The 15,005-nt window shown below is 53.9% G+C and overlaps 2 protein-coding genes across 3 annotated transcripts; one reads left to right on the top strand and one right to left on the bottom strand.

Moving 5' to 3' along the window:
* The first annotated feature begins 287 nt into the window (after nt 1–287).
* Nucleotides 288–5,191, top strand: TMEM221 (transmembrane protein 221). Its single transcript, XM_075037866.1, has 3 exons — nt 288–595; nt 4,113–4,198; nt 4,484–5,191. The coding sequence occupies exons 1-3, from the start codon at nt 288–290 to the stop codon at nt 4,999–5,001; spliced, it is 912 nt and encodes a 303-aa protein (XP_074893967.1). The 3' UTR covers nt 5,002–5,191.
* BORCS8 (BLOC-1 related complex subunit 8) lies at nt 1,459–14,796 on the bottom strand. Of its 2 annotated transcripts, XR_012651925.1 has the most exons (6): nt 14,721–14,796; nt 12,960–13,072; nt 8,539–8,603; nt 8,017–8,124; nt 6,905–7,090; nt 1,459–1,615 (listed from the first exon to the last, which is right to left on the bottom strand). XR_012651925.1 is itself a non-coding variant. In XM_075037868.1 (5 exons), the coding sequence occupies exons 1-5, from the start codon at nt 14,755–14,757 to the stop codon at nt 7,048–7,050; spliced, it is 366 nt and encodes a 121-aa protein (XP_074893969.1). In that variant the 5' UTR covers nt 14,758–14,796; the 3' UTR covers nt 6,509–7,047. The 2 variants fall into 2 exon arrangements, 1 of the variants encoding a protein (XP_074893969.1); XM_075037868.1 differs by lacking the exon at nt 1,459–1,615 and having other exon boundaries at nt 6,509–7,090.
* Nucleotides 14,797–15,005: the final 209 nt, after the last annotated feature.

Genomic DNA, 15,005 nt, shown 5'->3' with positions numbered 1-15,005 from the left:
CCCGCCCCGGTCGGGTAACGGACACAGGGAAGGAGGTTCACGGCCGGTGGGGCCGCAGCTCCACCGCCCCCCGAACGACGGTGCTGGTTCCCGGTACCGGTTCCCGGTGCCGGTTCCCGTGTACCGGTTCCCGCTCCCGGTACCCGTTCCCGGTTCCCCATCCCGGGTGCACCGGGGGGGGGGGGGGGGGGGGGCGGAGCGATCGCAACTTTAGCGTCGAGGAGCGGGTAAACCCCCTTTCGGTTGCCGGTGCTTCCCCGATTCCCGGTGCCGGTACCGGGTCCGCCATGCCCGCCGCCTACCCGCAACGGGCCCTGACGGTACTGCTGCTTTTCGGTACGTTGGCCGCCGCCATGGCCCTGCTCGCTTCCAGCCTCATCTTCCAGTTGCCGTCGGGGCGGGCCGGTACCGGGACCGGTGTCGGTCCCGGTCCCGGTCGAGGGGCTTTGCCGGAGCCGGCGGCCGCCGTGTTACTGCCGGTATCGGCCGTGCTGGCCGCTCTCTGCCTGGTGCTCAACGTGAGCTGCCTCCTCCTCTGCCTCCTCCACGGCTACTTCAGCACCGAGCTGTGCCGGGGGCAACCGGGGCCCGACCGGTGAGAGCCACGGGGGTTTGGGGGGGTGTACGGGGATGTGGGGGGATGTACCGCGGTTTGGGGGGTCCGGGAGGGTTAAAGCGAGGGGCTACCGGGATGCTCTGGGAGCCCGCCGGGGTGTAGGGGAGGCTCAGAGGGGTCTTGGGTACCGGGAGGTTGGGGGGCGGCGAGGGGGCTGGGGGAGAAGGAGGTCTGCAGGGGACGGAGGGTGCTGGGGGGGTGCGGATGGGGTTGGGGGAACGAGGGGCGCAAGGAGGGTGAGGGGACCTGTCACAGGGCGCCTGTCCCCGCGGCGTGGGGGACCCTCCTGCACCCCAAGATCTGGCCTTTGCTCAGCACCCCCCCCCCCAGTCACTACCCCTGCAAAAGGGAGCTGTGGGGAGCGAAAGGTGCTGCCAGCACTCGCTGAGCACTTTGGGTATCACAAAACTCACCTCTGCAGTGCCTGCCCTGGAAGCAGGGTTATCTCTGGCTGATGAACCCCGGGGCTGTAAATGTGCCCCTTAATTTGGGGTGTAGCTGTGCTTAGCGACTGTTACCAACTAGGAGCAAGTTTATAGCAGCCCGTCCACCTGGCTGCGCTAATACACGCTATTTAGTTTCCCTGATAAGATCCCTGTGTAAACCCAATGAGTGTGTTAGGGTCCCTCTCTGGGCTTATAGGAGCACGTGGGGTCACACCAGCCCGCAAGACCAGTTCAGCTCTAGGGCCAAGGCAGGGAAGACGTGCCGGGCCCGGCCGTGATGTCCAGGAGCACCCGAGATTTGTCCCTTTGCAGCGGGAGAGCTGGGCTCTTCGGGTCACTGCCGGGGTGATCGCACAGGCCACTCGTGCAGCACCAAAATGACCACAGGCCTGGGATCATTAACCATAGACATGTGTTGACTTAATCATTACCAGCACATTTACACTTGCAAAAACGTTTCCAAAGCAGTTCCCCTCTCCTTCCTCAGTGGAGACCTGGCCTGGATTGGTGGCTCCTCTGCCCACGCTGGCCCGGCCCAGCACCAGCTCTGCTCCTGGGTTAAAAGAAAAAAACAACTTGTGAAAAATCAGATTTGAAAGCATCTTGGTGGAAACTGGTCCATACACGGAGGTCCCTCCATGTAGCTCATGCAATGGTGCCCAGAGGACCCTTTTGGGATCACTCTGACTTAAGCAAGTCAAAACTCATTTAAAGGAAATGATAATGTTTCAACAGTTACTTTTGTCCCTAATTAGACAAACCCATCAATGCCTCATGCTCTGCATGGAGCACAACGGCTGGAGGCACTCCAGCAAGTGGCAGCATCTCCTCTCAGCAGCTTCCAAGCGAAGCTGATGCTTAGCGTGCTCATTAACGAAGGAAAGCAAAATATTTCTGCAAAACACAAAGTTCCTGTAGCAAACTTGACTTTCTGTGGGAGCTGAATTTCTGCTGGAAAACTGTTACAGCAGAAAATTCCCCATCAGCTGTAAATTGTGGTATTGATTTGGGCTGTAAAATGCTCAATTTCAGAGTTGTGAGGTTCAACTTTGAAAATCCTGTGTGAAACGGGAGCAGCACTAATGAGGCAGCCAGATGCAAAGTCACAGGTAGAGACACGGAGCGTGCTGGCTGCAGGACAGCCCGTACTCCAACACCAGCGACTTGTTCAAGGGCTTACAGGACAAAGCAACCATGGCTACATGGCTGCGGACCCCGCTGGCACATCTCGCCAAGCAGGGAAGCTGTTCCCAAACAATTTGATCTGAAATAATATTCCTGTGCTCTGTTCCAGAGCCCCAGTGAAGTGAGAGGCCGCTTTTGGCTTTGCTGTAGGCGATACGAGGGATTGGGAGCCCTGGGTTGGTGTCCCTCTGCCTGGGATCTCAAGCAGATCACTTAGTCTGTCCGTGCCTCAGTTTCCCCAACTGCAAGCTGAGGGTTACACTCGTGTTTGGGAGGAAAAGAGCAGGTTCTCGGGACACAGGGATGCTGGTCTGCAGGCTGCCCCCGGGCAGGAGGTGCCGGCAGGACGCAGCCCCTCTCCCCTGCGATGTGGGATGCCATTAGCTGCCGTCTCCTCACGGCCGAGCTGGCCTGGCCCCACCGGGCGCCGGTTTCATTAGGGGACCCGCTCACGTCCCAGGGACCTTTCCCACGTTGGGCCTGTCACACTGAATTACCGCTCCGCTTCTCAGCGCTGCGCTCAATAGTCCGAGCCAGCTCCAAACAAAGTCCTTCTCCTCCCCGCTAATCCCCCTCGACTCAGGTAATTAATAAAACAAAGCGGCTGCTCTTCCCCGCCAGCAGCGAGGAGCGGGAGCGGGTCCAGGGTCTATTAACGGCTCCTGGCTGCAGGCTCCCCAACGGCCGAGGGGCTACGACAAGCCTGGGAGGAGGGGAAGGGGCCAGGGCAGAGCATCCTTGGATGCCGAATTCACTCCGTGGGGTCGAAGATGCTGGCTGCTGTGGAGGAGCAACACAAGGGCTGGTCCTGCCAGGAGGACAGTTGCTGCTGCTGCCCCTTCAGCTGGTCCTTCCAAGCCAGGGCACGTTTCCAAACAGCTCCCTGGGATTTTTTGGAGATGGTCAGCGGGACCAGCGAGGCCTCGTGCACCCCCAGTTGTTTCAAGGGACTATTTGTGGCTTCCCAGCATCGCAGTCCTGCCAGCATCTTTCCGAGCACTCATGTTTCCAACCCCCCGAGTCGCCTGGCACCCGTCTGCCAACCTCCACCCCGGCCACACTACGCTGCATCCCCTAACGACCACATCCCGCTCTCCCAATTAGCAGAGACATCCTCTGGTGACAGAAGCCTCCGAAGCCCAGCGAGGACTGAGTTTTGCCAGGTCAATCTGGCTCTGAAGATGCCCAGGCAGAGCTGTCAGTGGCTCGGTGGAGAGCATGCCTGGGGAAAGCGCAGGCAGCAGGCGCAGGGAACAGTGCTGGGTGGGAAACAAAGACCCTGCTGGAAAGGAGCTGGTCTTTTCATGTGTTTTAAGCACAATTCAAGTACCAAGCCCCCTTCAGACAAAAGGCTTGCAATCTGAGCTGAGCACAGAAATCCAATCCCAAGGGCGAAGAGAGAACCTGGCCTTGCTTAATTCAACGCCCCAGCACTTTACTTGTCATTCTTTAAGGGGGAGATGGGCTTGACACGCCTCAGTTTTGTTCCTTGCTTGCTCTTCAGGGTTTGCAGAACAGGGGGGAATCACCTGCAAAAAGCCTCCAGCCATTTGTCTCTCCTGAGCCCCTGCCCCCATCTGGTTTCTGAAGCAGAGGAGCCAGGCAGGAAAAGTTTGAAATTTCAAGTGAAAATCTTCTGTTCCAGAGCGGGAAGAACGCAGCCCAGAGCTGTGCAACACAGCAGCCTGGGGGAAACCCCAATTCAGCAGAGGTCCTTGGGCTTGTGACCTGGCTCTGAACCTCTTCTGTATGCAAAAACCAGCATTTCAGTTTCTCAGCAGGGGCCAGAGCATCAGCGTTTTTCCTGTGCTGAGACCAGGGCCAGGAGACTATGCAGACCTGTATTTTTCTCATCTGTTTTGCAGGGCAGACTGGTTCCTTCTGGACAGCCGGACGGTTCGCCACACTGCCATCGGCTTGTTCTGCTGCGGGGTCTCAGTCTACCTAACAGGCAAGTGCTCATTTCCCACTAGCACAGCCCAGTAGGGACCGTGCGTTTTCAGCCCAGACCATACATCTTGCACTGGTTGCTGAGTGCTTGTGAGCTGCTGAGTTTCTACTTCAGCATCAGGTTTGTTTTGCAAATGACTTTGCCACTCATTCCTGTAGCGCTAACTTTCTGTTCTCAGTGACCAGCCCTCATGAGGGCTCCTCTGGCCTGAATTTTGCAGGTCAAATGCATCGCTTTAGTCCTTCTGGTTCCTCAAGACATTCTGCAACTCTCCTCTCCTTCCAGCTCTCGCCATCTACATGCTGCTGCTGTTTGAACTGGAGGCCGGTATTGCCAGCGCTTGTATTCTCTCCTCCGGCATCATCGTCCTGCTGATCACGGTGACGCACGCCTTGGTACGGGCTTCCCAGGTTTCACGCCGCACCCGCTCCGAGGTCTCTCACACCCTGTACGAGAACGACTCTGCCCAGCACGGCGAATCCTCCACCAGCGATCTGAACAACAAAAACGTGGCTACGCCCCGGCCCCGGCCCGAGATCCACCGGGAATTTTCCTTCCCTCCTTTCCTGGAGCGCAAATCCCAGCTGGGCTCTCCAGCCAGCAGCAACCTCACCTCCTCGGGTAGCCCTGGGCTTCGCTCCGAGAAGGAGAGCTACAACCTGCCCCGAACGCACAGGACGCTGTCGGCAGAGTCAGGCCTGCTGCAGGCACAGAGCAAGCCCTGGAACGGTGTCACGCAGGAGATGAGGAACGTGCTGTCACGCAAACCTGGAGCCTCGGGCAAGGACTCGACTCTGGTGTGAGTGGAAGCGGGACCTTTTCTCCCCGTCTCGTCCCAGGGGAGCTGCAGGCACCAGGGCCGAGATTTGCATCTCTATTTAGAGCTTAATATAGGTCATGTCTCACCAGAGCAGGGGGATGGCTGCTTTTCCACCCTCTGCCCTCCTGCCTGGGGGTTTGTGCAGCCACTGCCTCACGCTCTTTGCTTCTCGTGCTGAGAAGATGCCACCTCCACTCAAAGCCAAAAGCCCTCAGCCGCCTGCCTTGAGCCCTCAGCCGCTCCTGCCACCTGCGACGCTGCTGGCACTTGCCACCCCATGAACCAGGACCGCGTTGGCACGGCAGCGGCTGGCAGTGACCCATGCAGGACCCCCACAGCTGTCCCAACTGCAGCGAAGGAAGCGGAACACGTGAGTGAGAAGCAGCAAGCGGACCTTGTCCATGAGCAGACCTACCCTCTTTCTCCAGCAGATTCCAGCTGATCTCTCTGGCTGTCTGTACCTCCCTCCTGCATCCCCAGGAGCCAGCACTACACCGAGACAGTTCATACAACCGACCCAGCAAGCCTTCCTCACAGCACGTAGCCAGGCAGGTGTAAGAAACCGAGGAGGCGATGGAGGAGCTACAAGCGAGATGGAGCCAGAGCAGTCTGCAAGCTGCAGAGGGTGGGTTTGGGGTGGCAGAGAGCCTGCTGCTTGCTCACCAGCACGTCCACCCTCTGAGCAGGACACAGCTAGCTAAGCAGGGTCTTAGCAGGGAAAGGGGCTGTGCTGGGGCAGCCCCAGCACCCTGGCTTTGCTCAGTGGTAGAGGAACCTCTCTGGGGATTCCTTGGGTGCCACCAGAAGAGTGCCAATTGTTGAGGCTGAGGTCCGGGAAGGGGTTTGCATTGGCGCTGACAGTCCTCTGCTGTATGCAGGGCAGAAAGGGCAAGTACTGAAGGCAGCAGCTGTTTCTGTGAAACACAAGCAGGTTTAGCTCACTCTGTCCCTGTGCCAACGAACACCTTGCTGGTTACTCGCGGCCCCACACTCTGTCAACCCTGCCCAGGCCCAGAGCAGCAGCACACTTGGTTCTTCCCCAATTTCTTATCATTCAGTAACCAGTAAAGCATTTCAGGGAGTGAAGGGAGGCCACCGATCCAGATTCCCTCTCACCTCCCGTGCTATTATCCTGAAAGACACCTGTTATCCTGAGCACAGTGCAATTTCTTTGGAAACCAAGCTTAGCACTGCTTTGATCCCTGCATCCTTGGTAAATTCTTCAGCAGAACAGAACTGCTGGTTCCAGGAGAGATTAACACTGAAGTTGCATCTTTTTTAAAGTGACCTCCAAAGCTGTGCGTACAGCTCTGTTTCCCACTGCTTGACAGGGGATGAAGAAAGTCCTTTTTTTGTTGTTTTTTTGAAGAACAGGACAGTTTCTTTTTTCACTTGAAAGGCTCCAACTCTGCATGTCTTTGTTTTGCTCCATGCCCTTTGAAACACACAGAGCCAGCAGGCTCCAAGACCCCCCAGCCCGAGGCGAGCAACAGGGGAAGGTTTTAGACAGAACTTTCTTGTTTTTCCTTTTTATTATTGTTCTCACTAAAACCAAATTCAGCAACTCCCTGGCACGCACACGAAAAGCTCTCCTTGCAGAATGCCTCCTGAACAAAGCTGAAGTGTGCCTACATTACATCTTTACACAGTCATCTACAAAATACTGAAAGCAAGACCTAGTTTTTCTGAGATATTTCTGTGGCCAAGAGGTAGAGAGAAAAAATGCCTCATAGCAGTGTGCCATTGAAAAGAACTGGAAAGGACAATGCAGAACCACCCAATTTCTCTTTTGCAGAGTGCTGTGGAAAGGGACAACTGCTCCCCAAAGCACCCCCCAAAGACAGTTCTGACCCCAGTGGCAGGATTTGCCTGCTCAGGTGCAGCACCTTGTTACTGGCAACGGAGAGGCAGGCAGAGGCCTCTGTGCAGCTTCACAGATTGAGCAGATGGTTTCTCACTCCTCCCCATGGCTGAAGAACATAGAGCTGGGCTGGAGAAGGCAGCAGAGGACGGCCAGTCTTGTCAGAAATCAGGAACTGGCTGGAGGATTCTTGGCTTGTGGGGCAACAGTGCTGTAAAAAGAAAGAGACAGTCACGTCCATCAGGCAGGCAGGACACCAGCAGCCGTAAGAATGTGAAGAACCAGGGGCTCCCTCAAATAAAATCTCACTGCTTGCAGCAGGAATGCAGCTTAGACAAGCACACCTTTCAGCGTGCTGCGCAGACTATGGAACAGCACACACCAGCCCCTGGGGGGCGTCAAGACAGCAATCTTCACAGCCACACCACCGCAAAAACTACTAAAAATGCTGCACAGAGTGCGACCCTGCTACGGGGGCAACTGGGAAAATACAGAACCTGAACCAGAAGTGTCTATGGCAGAGTCATTCTGCAGAGACAGAGGCTTTCAGTTTGCTGTGGTAGTTTTATCAGGGATGAGCATGAGCATTTGGGAATTTTCTCACTCCTACCCAGACTCCAATACTAACACTGTTCTCAGGAGAGACAAACACACTAGACTCAGACGATCTGCTGGAAGATATTTTAGTAGCTGCAGTTCAGCTGCAAACATACAAAAATGTATCATCATTCTGCTACCACTTGTCTCTGTGGGACTCTGCCCCAAAAGAGCCACATACATGAGAGATCAGCACCAAATGCAGCCTCTCACCTACTCCATCTCAGTAGCATCATCTTACTCCAAATGTCTTTGACACAAGAAAGATTTAATGTATTACACAACCAAACATCCTTTTTTAAATAAGGAAATAAATTATTTTCCAGTTACCCTTTGGTAAACAAGATTATTTCCTTCCCAGTAAAGAAAGCCAGAAGATCACTGGAAGGCAAGCAGCATGCTCTTTCAAATAATAGTCTAGAATCATATTACCGAGACAACTGCTTGGCGTATTTGCACTGGGCTGCATTACATCACCAAAGCCTCTGCCAGCCAGAACGGTCACTCAGATAAATAGGCAGTGTCACATCCCCTTGCTACCTGCGGCCCTGAGCAGCGTTCAGCTGATCCTTCATGGCTATGGCATGTTTGAGCAGGCTGTCAATGCTCTTGAAGTACACGCTGCTGTCAGTCATGTTCTTTATGGCACTGAAAGAAGAGAGAGGGGTGGAGGGAGAGGGAGGACTGGTTAGTATTTCCAAAGGTATCATGGTTTTAGAGCACACACCCCCTGACAGAAAGGACTGTTAATAAGGAACCTCAACTTTATGCATCTTCATACACACTAGCTAGCTGGTGGGTGGATTTACTGCAGGAGAGCAGCAGGTCTGCACTGCACACAGAACTGGGGAAGAGCTGACACACTTAAAGTGAAGCCCCTGAGATTCATGGTAACGGTTCAGAGAGCACTGCCTCGCACCCTCACACCCCCACCCTGACTAAGCTCTCTCCCTGACTTACACCAGGGAGGCGTCAGGGAAGTACAGGCAGCCTCTGCTTTGTTTCTACCACAACACCTCCGCCTGCGAAGACAACCCTCCTGCTTGGAGGAGTATCTTGTACCTGCAGGCATACTCCACTGTGTAGATGGCTCCTTGGCTTTGCTCCTCCCAGCTCTGCATGTCGGACTGAAAGAGAAGAGAAAAGAAGGCGGCATCATTAGGCATGCACTGGACAGATGCAGCAGCGCAGCCCACAGCAATATGCTCTGCCAGCCCTGCCCAAACAAGGGCTCTGGCTGCTTGTCACTGGAAATTGCATTTGGATTCTGTCTCCCGCTTGACAGCCTGTGACGCACTCCGGGCTCCGGGTGCCACGCACTAGCATTTAAAAGAAACATTTATTTTGTGTATTTCTGGAAAGGCTACTAGTTCAGGCCAACACTTTGGATACTCTGGCAAAATTCCCCTTGTTTTTAGATGTTTTAGGCCACGAGTCAGCCGAGAGCCACGGTCAGTCAGGCTGCTAGCAACCAGTGACTGCGCTGAGTGCAACAGACCAGCTGGATGTTTCAGAGTACTCAGATCTCCCAGTGTGTCTGGCCCAGCAGGCAGCCAGGATCTGAACTAACACAGCTCCTGCAGAGTTCGTTCCTTAGTCCTTCATGCAAAACCAGGTAAAAGTTTCTTTCACAGCATGGAAAGTTCTCGTTTCATTAGACCTGCCATTCATAAACGTTTTCACAGCCGCAAGCATCCCTGTCCTCCAGTCTGCTCTGGCATCTGATCCCAAGGAGCAGTCAGCACTGTGCCCTTCCTTTCACGAGCTGGAAGGAGCACTGTAAACTCCACACAAACTCAAGCAGCACTGCATGCAGCCAGTTCTGGCATGGGACATAATTGTACGCTGTAGCTCCAAGGAAAGGGAAAACCAAACAAATACACAAATCACAATGAAAGCGCAGCTGAATTCAGAGGTGTAGCTCAATAGAAAACTCTTTCAAAAGTCCTTAAGTAGTTCGGGCACTCTTTAAAATATATTCTCATGGGAGCTAATTTTCCAGTCTATTCTGCTGGGTCTTGTTACAAGCCAGAGGAAAGGGGCTCTTTCTGTGAGTGAAGGAGGTCGGGTAGGAGCTTGGACGGCATCCAAAATCACTTCTGCTGTTCAAAGCCTCCCCTACATCAGGACACTTGACCACATAGCTTTAAACTACAAAAGAAACAAGCCTCTACATGCAATGCTCTAGGCAGTTCTCTGCAGGAGAGGGTCCTTCGACCCAGGACTCACAAACCCGCAGAGACTGAGCACATCCCAGAGTCCAATCGCGTTTTACACAACTGTATCTGTTGCTGGGAACAAGCTTCGCATGCAGAGGCAGCTGCAGAAGATGCAGAAACTTGCCTGCAGCTCGTCACTCCGCTCTCTCCAAGAGGTGCCAGATGATCTTTAACAATGATTTAGACCCCAACATGGCACTGACTCAGTCGTATGTGTCACAGCCACTTGCCTGTGGTCCTGCTGTTTCTGAGCACCAGTAGATTTTAATCATTTCCCAGTATCAGAGCCAGTCTGTTCCCAGCATTCCCACCACTTCCTGGGATTTTCATGTCCTTAATTAGGAACAAGAGCCCTTCCCTAGAGCTCCTCACTTCTTAATCTTTTCTTGATGTCCTTTCTTGAAATTCCCAGGACATGCCCTTGGATGCAGTTTAAGAACTAAAGCCAGCTATTAATATACAATAGCACTAATGATATATTACTGTTGCTTGGAAGTAAATTAATGAGGAGATGTAAGTTCTCAAAAGACCAGGCGAAATCCAGAAAGGCTGCTCTGGGTGGAGTGGGGCTTAGCAGCGCAGCTACAACGCGCAGAGGCAGTGAGGGCCTTGCATCACGCTGTATCTTATCTGGGAGGTGGTAAATCTGCTTGGAGAGTTTGAGATGGTGAGGAAGGTATTAAGATTATTGTTTTATCAAATCATACAAAGTTGCTTGTTGTAGAGGCATGGAGGTGACCTTCTCCTTGCAGAAACTTTTCTCTCAGCCCCCTCCCTCCCAATTTTTCCTAGGTTTAATCCCCTGGGAATTTCAAAGGCTGCATCTCAGGAGAACTCAGCCAGCCAGAGATGGAGCTGCTGCATGGCTGAAGGAAAGCTGGAAAACGCCAATAAATCCTGTTTCCATTATACATTACTTACATCTTGGGACTAATTTACCTGAAAACAGATCCATGCAGAATGTTTCTTTTTCTTCTTTTGTGTTCTGAAGAATTAAAACCACCTCACTTTAATGCCTTTGCTCTGATTTAGATAAAACCTGACAGCATTTTCATGGTGCACAGCCCGCTGACACCCTCCTGTTCCAGTCTCTAGCCACAAAGCCGATGGGCTCTGGCAGAGCCACCCAAAATATCCATCCCCATCTAACTGAATGCTCTGCTGTGATGATGGCCCTGTCAGGGCCCTGAGCACACCCCTCTCTCCCGGGGTTTGGCTGTCTGGGCTCAAGGGCTTGACAGGCCCAGCCTGTGCACTGCAAACAGGAATGCCTGAAACTGGGATAAAATCAGAGTGGGATCAAGAACAATGGAAAAAACCTGGCCACAAGCCCACTACCGGCAGCCTGGCAGCACAGTCAGGACATTGGCCTAATGGAGTTATGTTTAAGTCTCTCAGTTCTTACCAGGGACTGGTTACCAGCAGGGAGGAGAGCATGTTCCCAAACACGATGCTGCAGCCTTGGAACAAAATGAACTCAGGAGCTGACGAGGCTGGAGGAAAAGTCACTAGCAGCAGCTCTGGATCTGCTGTTGTTCCAGCTGCCACAAATAATTTTCTTTCCATTTTCTCCTAGCTCTTGCCACATCAGTGCACCATTAAACACACAGTCACTAACCAGAAAAGCAGTTAAGAAGCTGGAAGTGCCCAAGCAGTGGGCAAAAAGAAATGGACGTAAACAGCGGCACTTCTGAGCAAGCATCAGGAAACGTTTTCGAACACTAAAGAGGCAAATAGGTACTGGGGTGGCACTGGGGCAGTGCCCTGGGGCAAAGGGCACTGCATGGTCGGTTCAGCTTTGTCCTGACTTGCATCGTTACTGCAGGCAGCACAGAGAACTCTTCCTCGTGTACAAAGGCCACCGCTGCCCCAACTGGGGCTAGTGGCCAGGGCAGAAGGGTGGTTGCAAGGCTGAACATGAAAGCATCAAAGACCAAATGTATTTGATGCTTGTGATGGCTGCAGTCACAGGGGGGACGCAGGGTCCTTGTATTTGTTGCTGGCATCCACAGGACAGCATGACCTCCTTTCTCATAGGAACAAAGTGGAAAACAGCAGCAATTTTGGCTACAAAAGAGAATTCTCTTGGATGGCTGCAGCTAGGAAATGAACTTAGATGAGCCAGAGAGGTCACAGAACACTGCAGATAACCACGATGAGCATGCTGAGCAGGGAAAATGAGAGAATCAAAGGTTTTCAGAGATCTTGCCCAGCATAAACCCTGCTGCCTAACAACATGCTCTGTGTCCAGTGCCTTCGCTCAGCTGTCACTTCCATTAGCGCTTCCGCACTGCCCCTCGCCCTCATCCCCGTTATGCACTGTTCAGTGATGGAAACTGATCTCTTCCCTCTGCATGACTTGTCATACAATTTGCTCAATTTCCTTTTGTTCAGGACACATTCCCTGAAGCTGGGACTATCTTGATTAAATGAAAGCAAGTGACAGCTCAGGAATAATATTACAAACCTGTCTCCTGCATGCCAGTGATGCAATCGCATCAGCATGTGCTATACATACATATACATCTCTATATGCCTACCATTGCACACAGACACGTATATAAAACGTTAATAAATAATTGAATAATAAAGTGTCACAATCCAGGTTAATTTGGAAACCAGGGCTGTAAAGCAAAGGTGAAAAATGGGGCCTGACAGTGCATTAGCATAGACATGAAGCAGTAATCTATTCATGAGACATCACTCCTAATGAATCATGACTGGCAGAAGAGGGAGAAGGACAACAAGGCTGGCATTAAAGTGTCTGTGCTCCGTGCTCTGGAGGAAAGCAGGAACACAGCTGTGAGATGCGATTCATTATCCTGCTTTCCCTCATGCGGGCTCTTCGCACTTGTTTCTTCGCGCTCCCCCTTCCCTCCTCTCACCCTCCCCTTTATTTTATGTAGGAAATAAAAATCTCACAGCATAGCAGGGGTAATAAGATTTAACATCTCCCTCCTCCTTGTACAAAAGGGACTACTCATTTTTCTTTGTCTCCACACACAAGTCCAGCCGTGCAAGCATGGGGTTGGGGTCAGACTCTCCAGCTTTTTTCCTCAGGTCTGCAGGTAAATTTGCAATGTCCCCTCATCCCCTCCAGTTCAGACCGAGCTGGGGTCCCGCAGCACCTTGTACCCCGATAGCCAATTTCCTCCCTCCTTGCCGCTCCCAGGGAGGTGAAACAAGAACGACATGCCAAGTCAGGAAAACATTTTGTGCCCAACTGTGTCACAGCTCTGGAGTCCAAAGCAAAGCACGACTCACCTTGTGCTGTGCGAGCTCTGGAAGGGATCTCCGCACATGCTCCTGCAGCCGGTACAGTGCCACGGAGGGCTCGTTGGCCAGGACGTACATGCTCTCTGTGAATTTGTCCGTAACTGCAACAAGAAAAACAACAGAGTTATGGAAAAGAGGGAGCAACAGGGGTGAAGGCGGTATTGGAAAGGCTGCCCTGGAGCGCTGGTCCTGTCCCCAACACAACTATGAAGAGACCAGAGCAAAACCCCACATATTTTTTTATAACTAGTCTGTTGACAACGACGTGAAAGCAAAATCCCACTAAACAGGCAGTTCTGTTTCCACTCTCCCCATAACAGCATCTGCAGCCAGCAATGAGCTTGCCTCCAGCCACAGACAGGCCAGCCCGAGATGTCACCACCTCCACGGTCCCCTACAAGCTCTGGTTGTTCTGGTTTCAGGGACCACTTGGGTTATGCCCATCATTGGGCCCTTTCTGACCAGCCTGGAGTGGGCCAGGAGATGAGAAAAGCCCAGCAGAGGCCTGGCTCCCATTCCTGTGCCTGCAGCCACCCCATCCATCTGGGAGTGCCGGTGTCTCCTGGTCTGGAGGTTCCCTGTCTCTGTACCAGCCATTCGGGTTCGTCTCTGCTCAGAGCCCCGAGCTCTCCTGCGTGTCAGCCACCCCCCACTGCAGGGTCCTTCTGTTCCTCCCCTCCAGACACTTCCCCCAGGTGACATCCTAAAAATGTCCCTGAAGGAGACATGGTGGCTGCAGACCAGGGCTCGGGAAGCTTCAGTGCTGTTCCGAGCTGCCTGCTGAGCTGCTTCCCCTCCCTTCAGCCCTCTCATCCTGGCCCAACCTCCATCCGGACTACCCTCCACACAGGAACACCTTTTCAGCTGGTGGTTTGCACAGCTGCATCGCAGCTCTGATCTCTCTTTTCCTCCAGGTTTGCAAGGAGAACACTGACAGCTCTTAATAATTACGAGACATAAAAATCAGAGATGCTTTCATTGTTCATAGTGGGGGGCTGAATCAGGGAGCATTTTCACCAGGCTGAAGAGGAGCACCTTTCAGCTTCTGCATAATTTTCTATTTTAAGGATAAGGATTCTCTCTTCCTCCCTTCAGAGCTTTTGTTTCAGTGACAGCTGCTCACATACCCCAGTTCTGTAACACTGGCAGACACGCCGAGTCTTCAGAATGCAAATGGGAATGAATGCAAAAGTCCACAGAAATAATTATACGCACCTGGGACAGACATGGCTGCTGTCTGTCTGTCCTGACACAAGTAATTCCACAGACCCTCGCAGCGGGGCAGGTAAAGAGCGGACGAGTCAGGAGAGGAGGACACAAGGCAGCTCCCCGCAGCAGGGCCAGGCTCCGAGGGGCCCGGGGGGGGACCCACAGGGGCTCCACCAGCCCCGAACTGTCGGGACAGGTCGTCCCCAGCCCTGTCACGACCTCCACTTCCCCATCGTGACTAACCCCGCGGTGCCTTTCCTGGCCCTGCTGTCACTGCGGTGCCCTACCACCACCCACCCTGTCGCAACTCGCCCCGCCGCCGTCGTACCTCTCTCTCTCACGACCCGCAGGGCCTCTGTCGCGACTCCTGCTGTCGCCGCAGGGCCCTGTCTCGCCCGCGCCCTGTCACGACACCCGGCGTCCTGCCGCCACCGGCCAATGCAGACCCTCAGAGCCCTGCGGCGACCGATCCCGCGGCTGCCGGCGCCCACCGAGCCGCCGTTCCCCGACCACCCCCGCCGGCCCCGGCCCAGCTCCCACCTTTCTTCACCTTCAGCTGCATCTCGGGCTCCTCCATCCCGCCCCACCGCCTCTTCCGCTTCCGCCGGCGCCCGCCAAAACCGCCCCGGCTGGAAACAGGGGCGGCGCCTCACCCCGCCCCGCAAACGCTCCCGGCTGGAAACATCGCCCCAACGCCACCGTTCCGCCTCAGCCCCGGCTGAGCGTTCCAGGGGTCCTGGGTCCCCCCCCCGGCCCGGGGACAACCCCCCCATACACACCATCGGCCACTTGTCCCCTCACAGCCCCTCCGTGGGCCTGTGGGAC

The sequence above is a fragment of the Buteo buteo genome, chromosome 10, assembly GCF_964188355.1.
Source record: "Buteo buteo chromosome 10, bButBut1.hap1.1, whole genome shotgun sequence".
Classification (NCBI taxonomy): Eukaryota; Metazoa; Chordata; class Aves; order Accipitriformes; family Accipitridae; genus Buteo; species Buteo buteo.
The sequence above is the reverse complement of the archived record's forward strand: the minus strand, read 5'-3'. Positions and strand labels throughout refer to the sequence as shown.